The 13,170-nt window shown below is 46.2% G+C and overlaps 1 protein-coding gene across 1 annotated transcript in view; it reads left to right on the top strand.

Moving 5' to 3' along the window:
• The window catches only part of lrrc1 (leucine rich repeat containing 1), an 82,340-nt gene that overhangs the window by 58,198 nt on the left and 10,972 nt on the right, over window positions 1–13,170 (top strand). Inside the window, exons 11-12 of the mRNA XM_063191361.1 lie at window positions 3,849–3,964; window positions 5,969–6,144. Of these exons, the coding sequence (XP_063047431.1) occupies window positions 3,849–3,964; window positions 5,969–6,144 (292 nt within the window). The remainder of the gene's footprint in view (window positions 1–3,848; window positions 3,965–5,968; window positions 6,145–13,170) is intronic.

Here is a 13,170-nt window from a genome sequence, read left to right as displayed (position 1 = left end):
GCGTGCGCGCGTGAGTGCGTGCGTGCGTGCATGTTTGTCATCGTCTCTTCTCTGTGGATGTAGTGTGCGTGTGTGTGTATATATATATATATATATAAAACTCTGAAGGGAGGCCCAGTTTTTGAAGAGGAGATCAAGTGTTTCCAATCCCCATAACCCCTTGGTGACTTAAGGGCTCTGCATACTTCACGTGCGCACTTTGTCGCGAGTGGCGCGAGAACCATTAATGACGTCATCACTTGCGACAGACTATTCATACTTCAAAAGCGCCTTGCTCGCATTGTCGGAAGTGCCCTCTGCTGTTCATGAGAGAAACGGCAGTATTTTTCGCAACTCGCAGCGTGAGTTCTACTGATGTATAAAATAGAAAGCCAAACACGGCTGCTGTAGGGCTACTGAACGTCTGACTTGTCACTTACCACATTGAAACATATATTTTTTGTTGTAGCCTACATTGCCAGATCATTCCAAGACCATGTGAGAGCATTGTTCTGGTGGCAGAATTTATAAATAGATCGCCGAACACAACGTGCTTCTGAACAAAGTAAACAATTGTTTCACTGAACAACATTTAAGAGAGAAGATAAAATAACTCTCTATGACATTTTATTATCCTCAAAATGATGCAGGATCCATTCTGTAGTAGCCTACAGTAGTTGTAGCCTCTCTTCGCAACTCCTGCTTTGTCTGCCTACCTGCATGGTCGCTGGTGGCGCACGACAAGTTAGAAAAATCCGCGTGTGCACGACGTTGCGACACGCGCCGAATTTTGAGCTTACGACGGGGGGAGTGTCGAAATTTTAGGTCACGTGACGGCGCGCGCAAAGGTGTAGGTTTGGCACGAAAAGTGGTGGGGACATTTCAATGGCAAATTGACCGGATATGCTGTTTTTGCATTATATTTGTGAAAAAGTGGTGGGGACAAGCTATGTTTATCTCAAAAGTGGTATGGACATGTCCCCACCTTCCCCCCCTAAAATTACGCCCATGGGCGCGCGCCATCGTCGTGAGTGAAGTATGAAGGAGACTAGCGCCACTCACGACAAGAATGAATCCCCCTTTACTTACTCAGTGGTTCAGTGACCCTTCATTCAGGACACACTCTGCTGCGCTGCGCTGCGCTGTGCCAGCCTACCTGTCTGTATGTCTGTGTCACCCTGTGCAAGGCCTGCCAATAGTGTGCTGCTATGCTGCTACTCTGGCACCACACACGCGCGCACACACACACACACACACACACACACACACACACACAGACACAGACACAGACACAGACACAGACACAGACACAGACACAGACACAGACACAGACACAGACACAGACACAGACACAGACACAGACACGCGCACACACACACACACACACACACACACACACAGACACACACACACACACACACACACACACACACACACACACACACACACACACACACACACACACACACACACACACACACACACACACAGCTAGACTTTGGTACTAGCACAGCGTTCCCCCATGATGATAAAGGGGGTCAGCGCCAGCTGTGGTGCCTTACAGTAAGTTGCTCCTCTGACGGTTAACTAATAACCTGATAGATGAATAATCATCTCTGTGAGGATGATAAAGGTCATGCAGTAAAGGTACCTTGTCATATGTACCATGTTCGCAGTCGTGGCCTAGTGGTTAACCCGTTAAGACACGGCGTTAAAAATTTGCCGTTACCAGAAAGGCAATGACCAAGTCGTAGTGCATTACTAAAGGCCCTGTGTTATGTCATAGTATTGTAGTACTACAATAGTTAACTTTTCAATGACTATTACAGTGTGCCACTGGAGATGTATGGCGTGTATTAAAGCAGTGGTTCTTAACCTGGGGTGCGGGCACCCCCTGGGGGTGCGCCAGAGATTCCAGGGGGTGCACAGAATTTTGTTTGTGTAGAGGTTGTGACCAAAATTATACTTGCAAACATTATAATTTGGCCAAATTAAGTCCACATCAAACTAGTTTTGGTCCCCATTTAAAGTCATTCAGGTATTGATTCATGTCTCAAGTGAGAATCATTGTAATTAATCACTCATTTATCATTTTTTAGTGCATACACATGTAGAAGTTTGTGTTGGGGGTGCGCGGCTTGTCTTTGGCACAGGTAAGGGGGTGCGCTAAGAAAAAAAGGTTAAGAACCACTGTATTAAAGGAGTGGTTAAGGAGATGGCCTTTAGATCACAGGGGTTGCAGGTTCGAATCTCACCTTTCCACCCCCTATCTCACTCCATGCCTGAAGTGTCATTGAGCAAGCCGTCTAACCGCACACTACTCCAGGCACTGTAACCAATACCCTGTACATAAAAAATAATCTGTATGTCGCGTTGGATTAAAGCGTCAGCTAAGTGTAATGTAATGTAATGTTCTTGTTTCAATTGTTGTTCACCCTTTTTTCATGTCTGTGGGACCTGTTTTTCAGTTTTTTGCTTGAGAAAAATAGCATTGAATGAATTATACTTCTTTCACATTGACATTCTCTGGCTTTGGCTCATTTTCTATGAGGAACATGAATCTGGGGAAAACAAATTGAGGGGCTTATAAATCAATATTTTCTAAACTGTCTGATACAACACTGATCAGATGTTGAGCACACAAGCCAGAGGGGGAAATATGTGAAATATGGATCGTCCTGTTGTGCACCAGTGTTGCAACCAGAGAGAGTAGAGAGAGAGAGAGGTTCCATTGGCCCATTGTTTCCTGGTTCTATTATGGCCCCCCTTAGGCAGACCTAGGCAGACCTAAGGACTGTTCTATTCATTGTAGGAGCATTATGACACGGCCCTTTAGGCAGACCGGAACCTGGTCACGTTAGGTGCCCATAGAAACCTATTATGTTGGCATATCTCTATACTTAAAGAATCTCTGGTTGCAACCTTGCGCAAGAAGAGCACTAGTGTAGTCGCTCAATCCATGAGCTTTGATTGAGTTTCCTTATTAGTATATTCCGTATTTACAATATTTATTCCTTGAAAGGCGTAACTCTTGAAAGAGGGTTTTCATTCGACGGGCCACTTAAAAATTCCTCCAAGGGCCGTCAAAGTCGTCCAAGGGCCGCACTATGAACACAAACCAGGATTTCCCCCTGCACTATGTACCCCATACACTTGTAGTCGGGTCCATGCAGGGTTAATGTGGAAGGTGGTTCAGTGCAATGATGGTATGAGTGAGTGTGAAAGTGAGTGTGAGCGCTCCTGTTTCTCTGTGTGCTGCTGTGCTGTGTGACGGACCTGATGACCGCATCATGGAGAGTGGTAGCCTCTGGCTAGGCCATTAGCATTGTGCTTTAGACGGCTGCTAATGACCGCTAATTTTAGCCTGCTGCTACTCTAGACTAGCCCGTATTGATGGCTGCCAAGCCTGACACCTTCCAATGGCAATTATACTCTCTCACTCCCTCCCTCTCTCTCTCTCTCTCTCTCTCTCTCTCTCTCTCTCTCCCTCTCTCTCTCTCTCTCTTGGCAGCGGCTGAGCACATTCCATTTGGGCCAAATGTGTTGTCTTTTCTATTCATTCTTTCATTTTTGCATTCATTCATCCATCGATTCATGCATTTATTCATTCATTTATTCATCCAATCCAGTACTATATTATTTCTGATCTGGTTATATATTTTTTAAATTGTTCTGATAATATGCGTACATAATGTAAGACCACCTATAATGAACAAAAACAACTTAACCTATAACAATCGAAAATAAAGAAAGACGTTCCCAAAAAAATGCTGCTATTCATTGTCATTGTTTTCAACAGTATGTGTTTGCTGACTGCATGTAGACTAATGCTGTGTTGTTGTGTTTGCTGTGCTGCTTGTGTTTTGCAGATTGGCGGCTGCACCAGCTTGAATGTCTTCTGTGTGCGCGAGAACCAACTCAAATACATTCCCTCCGAACTCTCACAGGCCACAGAGCTGCACGTCTTCGACGTGTCGGGAAACAGGTGGGTGCAGACAGACAGACCAGACTTTGAAGTGCACAACACTATGCGGTTTCACTCAGTATTTAGCAGATATTTAAAAAATGTCTCACGTACTGTATACACAGGTTTTTCGTTTACATAATTCTGTGCCAGGAATGAATATGACCAAGACTGAAATGCACGCACACACACACACACACACACACACACACACACACACACACACATACACAGACACACTCCGAGCATATTCAGAATTGTTGTTATTCTGTTATGTCTGCACAATATAACCCTCCTTGAAGCCCAAAACATGGATGTACAAAGCACGTTTAATTGCTGCCCCCTCTCCTGAGTGAGAAAGAGTGCACTTGAAAATGCTAAATGAAACGTGATTCCCCTTTTGATGGCGGGCTCAATGTGCCAGGCATGACTGAGGAGTCAGGATGAACGCCTTGGTGAATAGGCAGATCAGATTTGTGTGTGTGTGTGTGAGAGAGAGTCTCTTTTGCGGTCTTTTGCATTACGTGTTTGTGTGGGCGCACGCTTGCGTGCATTTGTGTGTGTGTGTTCGGTTGAGTGTGTCTGCCACACAGGAGGGTGAGGGCTTTTCTCTGCTCTGCTCTCAGATCTGTCGCTGGGTGGCGTTGGTGTTGGCATGCTGTGGTGTTGCCATTGTTGTTAGGCCACTCTTGAACCCAGCCTGACAAGATGAGAAGTGGCCCTCACTCCACTGAGAGAGAGAGAGAGAGAGAGAGAGAGAGAGAGAGAGAGAGAGAGAGAGAGAGAGAGAGAGAGAGAGAGAGAGAGAGAGAGAGAGAGAGAGACAGAGAGAGAGAGAGAGAGAGAGAGAGAGAGAGAGAGAGAGAGAGAGAGAGACAGAGAGAGAGAGACAGACAGACAGACAGACAGACAGACAGACAGACAGACAGACAGACAGACAGACAGACAGACAGACAGACAGACAGGCAGGCAGGCAGACAGACAGACAGAGCAATATATGTGGGTAGAACAATTACTTTATTACTCTGATTTACTACTTTATTACTCCAATTACTCTGATCCTCACGGCTCTCTCTCTCCCCCTCTCTCTCTCTCTCTCTCTCTCTCTCTCTCTCTCTCTCTCTCTCTCTCTCTCTCTCTCTCTCTCTCTCTCTCTCTCTCTCTCTCTCTCTCTCCCCCTTGGTTGCGGTTGGTGGCGTTGTGATGGCTAATTGTGGTCTGTTGCTGGCAGGACAAACAGAGTCCTTCTGTGTTCTCGTGCATTAGTAATGGATTGACACTGCGAGAACGAGAGTGTGGTCCTTGTGGTCTGACTTCATGGAGAGAGAGAGAGAGACGAGGCAGCCTGCCTGTGTGCGTGTGTCTGTTCGGGTCGGGTTGCAATCAGCCGTGAAGCACAAGGTTATTAGGTGTGTCGACGATACGGTAGAATTACACTGTTCCACTGTCTAATGACACATTTTGGGATGGTAATGAAGTTTGATCTGGAGAGAGAGAGAGAGAGAGAGAGAGAGAGAGAGAGAGAGAGAGAGAGAGAGAGAGAGAGAGAGAGAGAGAGAGAGAGAGAGAGAGAGAGAGAGAGAGAGAGAGAGAGAGAGAGAGAGAGAGAGAGAGAGAGAGAGAGAGAGAGAGAGAGAGAGAGAGAGAGAGAGAGATGGTGGAGAGAGATGCAAGGTTTCAGAGGGGTCTGGAGCGCATTTTTTTGCGGTGATTGGTAACCTGATGTCAGAAGCTTTTAATTTGACGCTACGGTTCCGTAGTGCAACTATGTAAACACAAGCCTTCATCCAATGACACGGATTCCACAGTCTAATGGGAAATTTCCTAATGTTGATTAAGTTTGGTATGTGAACGTGAGGGGAAATGTTTACACAAAACACAAGACAGTTTGTTTTGATGGCAAGCCTACCTTTTCACAGGCTGAAATGCCTAGTGAATTTTTCCTACAGAAATTCCACCGGACCGTCGTGGTGGCTAATGTGTCAGTAAAGCATTCTTCTCCCCTCTCTTCTCTCTCCTCTCTAGGCTGGCCTACCTGCCCCTGTCCCTGACCACGTTGCGTCTGAAGGCCCTGTGGCTGAGTGAGAACCAATCACAGCCGCTGCTGACCTTCCAGACGGACACGGACCCCGAGTCTGGAGACAAGGTGCTCACCTGCGTGCTCCTACCACAGCAGCCCTGCGAACCAGAAAGCAGCAAAGGTACGTGGCATACGCACCTACGCAGGCGCACAGGCGCGGGCACGCACACGTGCACGTATGCACACGCACACACACACACACGCACACACGCATACACACACACACAGACATGCGCGCACTCACTCACACACAGACATGTGTGCGCACACACAGACACCACTCTTTCTCTCAGTCACTCACTCAGTCACTCACTCTTGTTCACTCACTCCCACTCTGTCTCTGTCTCTGACTCACGCACACACATGCAAACGCGCACGCACGCACGCACACACACACACACACACACACTCACACACTCACACACATACCATTCTCTCAATCCTACCCCATGCATCCCCCCACCACCCCCATGCCACCCTATCCTCTCATCACCATCCTCCTCCATCCTCCACCATGCCAACCCATCCTCTCTCAGTGCCCACCTGTCACTTCCCCCACCCCATCCTCTCTCAGTGCCTTCCTCCCCCACCCCTTCCATCACTGTCTGCTCCAGTGTCCCCATAGTGGTGCCAATCATGCTGCAGCTCAACGTCTACTGCCCACCACCCTGAATCCTAACCCCCCCACCCCACACCCTCACTCAGTACCTTCCTCCACCTACCCCCCACCCCACCATACATCTCCCACCCCCCCTTTCACACCGTCTGCTCCGGTGTCCCCCTTGGGGTGCCAATCATGCCGCTGCTCGGAGCGGCCCAACATCTACTGCCTACCGTGTACTGCCCACCACCCTGCTTCCTACCTCTGCCCCCATTCTCCCTCAGCACCTTCCTCCACCCACCACCAACACCACCCCACCCCCCACCGTCTGCTCTGGTGTCCCCCGGGGGTGCCAATCATACCGCTGCTTGGAGCTGTAACCAGGAGACGGGGGGGGGGGGGGGTCACTCTTGATATTTTCCCTGCATTCGGAGGATATTTATTTATTTCGTGTGACATTTCTAGCCAAGCGTTATAATCAGCTAGGTGATTAGACTGTCTACTGGGTATGGCTTTATTTGGGTTTATTAACCGTGCGTCAGTGTTTGCGGTGAGATTAGCTGTACCTTCACATCAGGAGAAGCGTCAGGAGAGTCTTGTGTAAAGAGTCCTCTGTCCTCCACACACCATAGGCATACAGTACATAGCTTAACTTCCGCTTTGGCAAATACTTTGGTAACACTTTATAATAATGTTCCTTAGTAAAGACTCAGTAAATAATTAACTAATGATGAATAAAACATTAACAAATGTTTTTATTATTAACTAAGTTTTATTAATGCTTTATAAAATATCTACAAATGATATATGCAAGATTTTACACACCTTATAACAGAGTATTTTATTCATTTACAAGCAACTTGTAAATGTTTGATAAATATAAAATATTAACATAGCATTTCCTAGTCATTTACAAGCATTTGTTTACATTTCCTAGTCATTTACAAGCGTTTGTTAATGTTTTGTTCATTAATAGTTCATTATTTATTAAGTCTTTATAATGTTTTTTTGCATCCATTATTCTAAAGTGTTACCAATACTTTTTGTGAGCTTGTGTTCGTGAACTGTTTACAGAACTCCTGCCCTTTTACCAATTGCCAAGTCCTAGTGTACACAGCACGCTAAACTTTAAAAACGCGAGAGTTTGCCACTTTCTACGGCTCTTTCTTGCGTTTTATGTTTATTTGTGATAACAATACAGGACGGAACTACTTTATTGCAAGTGTTCACCGAAATTCATTTTCAATTCATATCCCTGAACGATACTGAACAAGACTCATGCACATGCCATGTACACGTAGCTTCTGCCATTTGGTTGTGCTGTGAGTGTGTGTGTACACAAGGAGACGGTAGCTCAGTCCTGTTTGTGGTCTTAGTGAAAATCCAACTGGGAAAAAGTCCAATTGTCATTGTGACACAGCACTCCACAGCACACAGCGCTCACTACACACAGCGGAAATTGCATTTATGCCTCACCCGTGCAACGGGGCAGCCCCAAACGGCGCACCATGGGAGCAGTGCGGTGGTACGGTACTATACTCAGGGTACCTCAATCATGGAGAAGGATGGGGGAGAGCACTGGTTAATTACTTCATACACCAACCTGGCGGGCCGGGAGTTGAACCGGCAACCTTTGGGTTATAAGTCTGACACCCTATCTGCTTACCCATGACTGCCCATAAACTTACCCATGACTGCGGTTCATAGTAGTCGGTAGTAAAGTGGTCCAATTCGAGGGGAAATACTGCTACAACAGAGACTTAGTTGGCGTCCTCACTAGTTAAAGATGATGCATTACATTATATTCAGTCTGGGAATCTTCGGTTAGTTCCTACACCTGCAGATGGAGCTGTTTGCATTCACAGCCACAGTATATGGATCAGCAGGAGAACACACACACACACACACACACACACGGACACACACACACACACACACACACACACACACGGACACACACACACACACGGACACACACACACACACGGACACACTCACTCACACACACACGGACACACACACACACAGGGACACACACACACACGGACACACACACACAGGGACACACACACACACGGACACACACACACACACACACACACACACACACACGGACACACACACACACAGGGACACACACACACACGGACACACACGGACACACACACACACACGGACACACACACACACGGACACACACACACACACGGACACACACGGACACACACACACACGGACACACACACACGCACACACACACACACGGACACACACACACACGGACACACACAAACGGCATAGATCACGGCAGTAAACAGGCATTGAGTAACATGACCTTGGCTTGTCTTGCATCTCTGGTTGTATGTTCACAGTGCATTTCTAGACTGATTTGCTGATTTTTACCTGACTGAGGAATAAGCAATACCACACACACACACACACACGCGCACGCGCACGCGCACGCGCACGCACACGTACAGTTCTCGTTGATGTGTGTCTGCTGAACACTGCTGAAGTTGTGGTGTAGTGCTCTTTAGATGAAGCCTTTTGTCTAAACTCCCACAAGGTCTGCTTGTGAAGCCCCGTACTCTACTGACACACACACACACACACACACACACACACACACACACACACACACACACACACACACACACACACACACACACACACACACACACACACACACACACACACACACACACACACACTGTACACTGTTCACTGTATGTGTGGCTAGCCTGTATATGCAGAGGAGGCTGCTAACATCGAATAGTCGATTTCCACCAACGCTCAGCTCAGCATTCTGTCCCCACTCAACGACACCCTCTTTAATGGCTCCTGCTTGAGTGAGTGCTAGGATTTACATACGCAGGTACATCAGACGGGCACATGCTTTATATGCACATACAAAAGGAGAGAAAAGCCAACCTCGTTCAATACATGAAGGTTGCATGTATTGCGTAACTGGGAACAACAAGGCCAGTTTATGTAATGTTAAGTGATTTGAGTGTGCGTGCGTGCGTGCGTGCGTGCGAATGGATTGACATGTGGCTTTGCTTGAACACAATGCTTGGTGCTGAACAAAAAGGTGACCTTTTGTGAAAAAAAATAATGAATAGAAAGAATGAAAAATAACTTGAAAAGAAAAAATCCAAAGGAGTGTGCAAACCCCCTTTTTCAATGTGTTATTGATTGGTCATATTCTGAGAATCTATTTCTAAAGTGAGATATGGCGTTCATCACACTTGAGCTCCTCTGCCGACTCCTAGTAGAATGTTCTGTAGAACCAGTGAAAGGACTTTCCATGAATCACTCTGAGGAAGGCGCAGGTGCGCCGAAACGTCAGTCATTTTGTGCACCAAAATAATAAAAAAAAAAACTCTAAAAAAGTTGCTGAGTGCTTCAGTCATCCCTGGGTTTAGTCACTGTGAAGTAGCCCAGCGTGTCTTGACTTTCCATGAATGTACCGCCCTAGGGTCCTCCTGTCACCCCACCGTTGTTATTTCATAGCAGGGTTTCCTCCAGCACTTTGTTGTCAAGCGGGGTGCCTTAGCAATAAACACCTAAGGCACTTGACAACAGCTTCACAACAAGCACCTACCACATTGATGGAAAGGATAAGCAAAAGATTTTGTGTTGTGAATGTAATTTTGTTTGTAATTGAGTTGCTGGGTGTAAGTTGATTCGCCAAAATGTATACCTGAAGGGTTTTCTTATCATATTTCTTCTAAAGCTGCACAGCATAGCCATTCCAACTAGCCCCCAACCACCTTGACTAATGAGAACTCAGTGGGAAACACTTCAAAGTGTTGTTTCACACTAAAAGGTAGATTATCTCGCTGTTGTTGAAATGCTACTGAAAATCAAACGCAGTAACTTTATCACACCTCTCTCCCCATCATCTACACGAGCTGCCGTGTGAAAAGCTGGTGTGTAGGTGTACGCGCACAAATGTACTTGGGTTCTCAATACACATACACACAACGCAACGCAACGCGCAACGCGCAACATACAACACTGCTTTAATAGTTAGCCCTGACGGAACGCATTCAAGCTGGCAGCATCGAACATTAATTAGTCTTGGTGTAGTGAGGAGCTGTGTGGTGGTGCCACTCTCTCACTCCTCCAGACACACGAGAGTCTTTTGGCCCTCGTTCATCTCCTCTTCGGCTGGCCAGTAACTCACAGCAGGAGGTGTAAACAACAATAATCGATTTGTATCGATGCATCGATCCTGCAGCCTGCGATTACATGTATCGATAACGATTTATCAATTATCTTGTAGAGGAATCGATTGATTTTTGTTATTATTTCACTCGTTTTGTGAGGCATTTGACTTTGCAGTAATAATCATACTGAGTGTAATAATGATGTTCCTCAAATAAAATGCAGGCAGAGAGTTAATACTTTGTTCATTGATTTACCATTTCACAAATAAGCCAAGCCAGAAAAGTTAAAAAAAAAACATTGATTTGAATTGAGGAGCATTCTTAAGTATTGGAAAATCAAATCGCTGTTCTTGCAAATCGATGTCGAATCGAATTACAGCAAAGGCTCTGATTTACACTGCTATCCAGATACATTACATTACATTACATTTACATTACATTTCACTTAGCTGACGCTTTCATTTTGTTCAAAGCGACTTACAACTATTATTTTTCAGGGTATTGGTTACAGTCCCTGGAGCAATGTGGGGTTAGGTGCCTTGCTCAAGGGCACTTCAGCCATGGATGGAGGTGTAGAGAGACGTCGTGGGGGATTCAAACCGGCAACCCCTAGATTGAAAGACCAACTCTCTAACCACTAGGCCATGGCTGCCCAACACACAAGAGTTTTTGGCCCTCTGCCAGCTCCTCTACGGGTGGCCAGTAGCTCACAGCAGGAGCCTGCTCTCCCAAATTATCATCACATACACTACTAATGATCCCACTAGCCTAGCGGCTCTCAACCCTTAAAAATAATGAATGAATAAACAAATAAATAAATAAAAAACCCTTGACCTCATCATAAGCCTGCAACCACCCACCCCTCTCTCTTGAAATGTAAAATAATTGTTGCCGCAAGTAATTGTAGGATTGCCACTGTCTTGGTGCACAGTTAGCTGTGTCCTCCAAGCGCAAGACAGAGATTTATACGTAACCTTCAGCTAGACTCTCTGTGTGCCTGCCCAGTGGTTCGCAACAGGAGGCTGCTCCCTCCAATTATCATGTCATAATTATCACCACTTAATCCATTATTAATGTGTCTTGGAGCGCAGGAGCTGCATGGTAGTTGGTGTGAGAGTAGACAGGCAATGATTGGGAGAGAGAGATGGGGCAGGGCCAGGAAATGACCTCGGCCGGACTCGAACCGGGGTCCCCGAGGGCAATGTAAGCCCACATGTGGGAGGCTCAGCGCACTGCACCACAGCGCCACAGCACCCCCACCACTTAATCCATTATTAATGTGTCTTGCAGCGCAGGGGCTGCATGGTAGTTGGAGCCCCTCACCATGGGCCTAAATACTGGAGGAAACCTTAACAAGGCTGAGCACTGCCTCCCTAGCCTGATTACCATCAACTTTCAAATCTCCTCGAGACTTGGTCTGACCAAGAGCATAACAATTAACATTTCCCAAACAGCATGGTTGACTCGCCTCCCTTGGTTTGCTACTGGTTGTTGGTTTCCCGACAAAGTGGGAGGAGTTCCTGATTTTTCTGGAGCTCAGAAACGATATTTGTATTGCTCCTGGCCTGACTAGAAGCAATGCTGAAGGCTGGCTACTGACTCCCAACTGCAGGCTGCTCTACCTAATGCTGCATGTAGACCAGGCACGACCTACGCGACCCAAATAGCTGAGGTCACTGAAGAAGTTTCGCCATGAATTAACTTTTATTCGCTCTGGACGCGACATTGACATGTTTGATTCAGCTAATCACATAATGGCTCTGGCTTGTCAGCCTGGGACATTCGGAAATATGAACATTCCAACATTCAATTGGCTTTCACAGAACTGAGTCATAGCTCATTATCATAATATTAGCTTGACGTTAATCGCTGAAATTCGCTCTGGTCACTTAAGTTGCTTCGCTCTTGGCAAATTGGTTTTGGTCACTTTAGTCGCCAACTCTCCATATAATGACTTCCGTCGCTCAGGTACAGTGGGTTGCGCTTTGTATACACATTTAATCTCAACAGGTCTATTTTCCTGAAAAAAATAAAGGCTTAATAAAAAATAAAAGATATTGATGATGCCACTAGTTGAGTGCCCCCTCTACGTACAGTGTACAGGAATTACACTCTAAATCTTGCAACAACAACAAAAATCCCAAAGCATTCAAACAGCTAGCATCCAGCATTAAAGTCTCTTGATGCACACAGTAGCTGTCTCCTCCAAATACAATAGAGAGTTGTAGGTGCAACCTCCTCCTCCCTCTCTCCCCAATTACTATGGCTCATTATTTTGAAACTCCCTAGTCGGAAACCTCCGCCTCGGGAAAATGCAATAGAACGGGTAGGCTACTCAGATCAGGGTTCTGAAACACAAACTCGGAGTACTCAG

The sequence above is a fragment of the Engraulis encrasicolus genome, chromosome 24, assembly GCF_034702125.1.
Source record: "Engraulis encrasicolus isolate BLACKSEA-1 chromosome 24, IST_EnEncr_1.0, whole genome shotgun sequence".
Classification (NCBI taxonomy): domain Eukaryota; kingdom Metazoa; phylum Chordata; class Actinopteri; order Clupeiformes; family Engraulidae; genus Engraulis; species Engraulis encrasicolus.
This window is presented reverse-complemented; position numbering and strand designations above follow the sequence as displayed.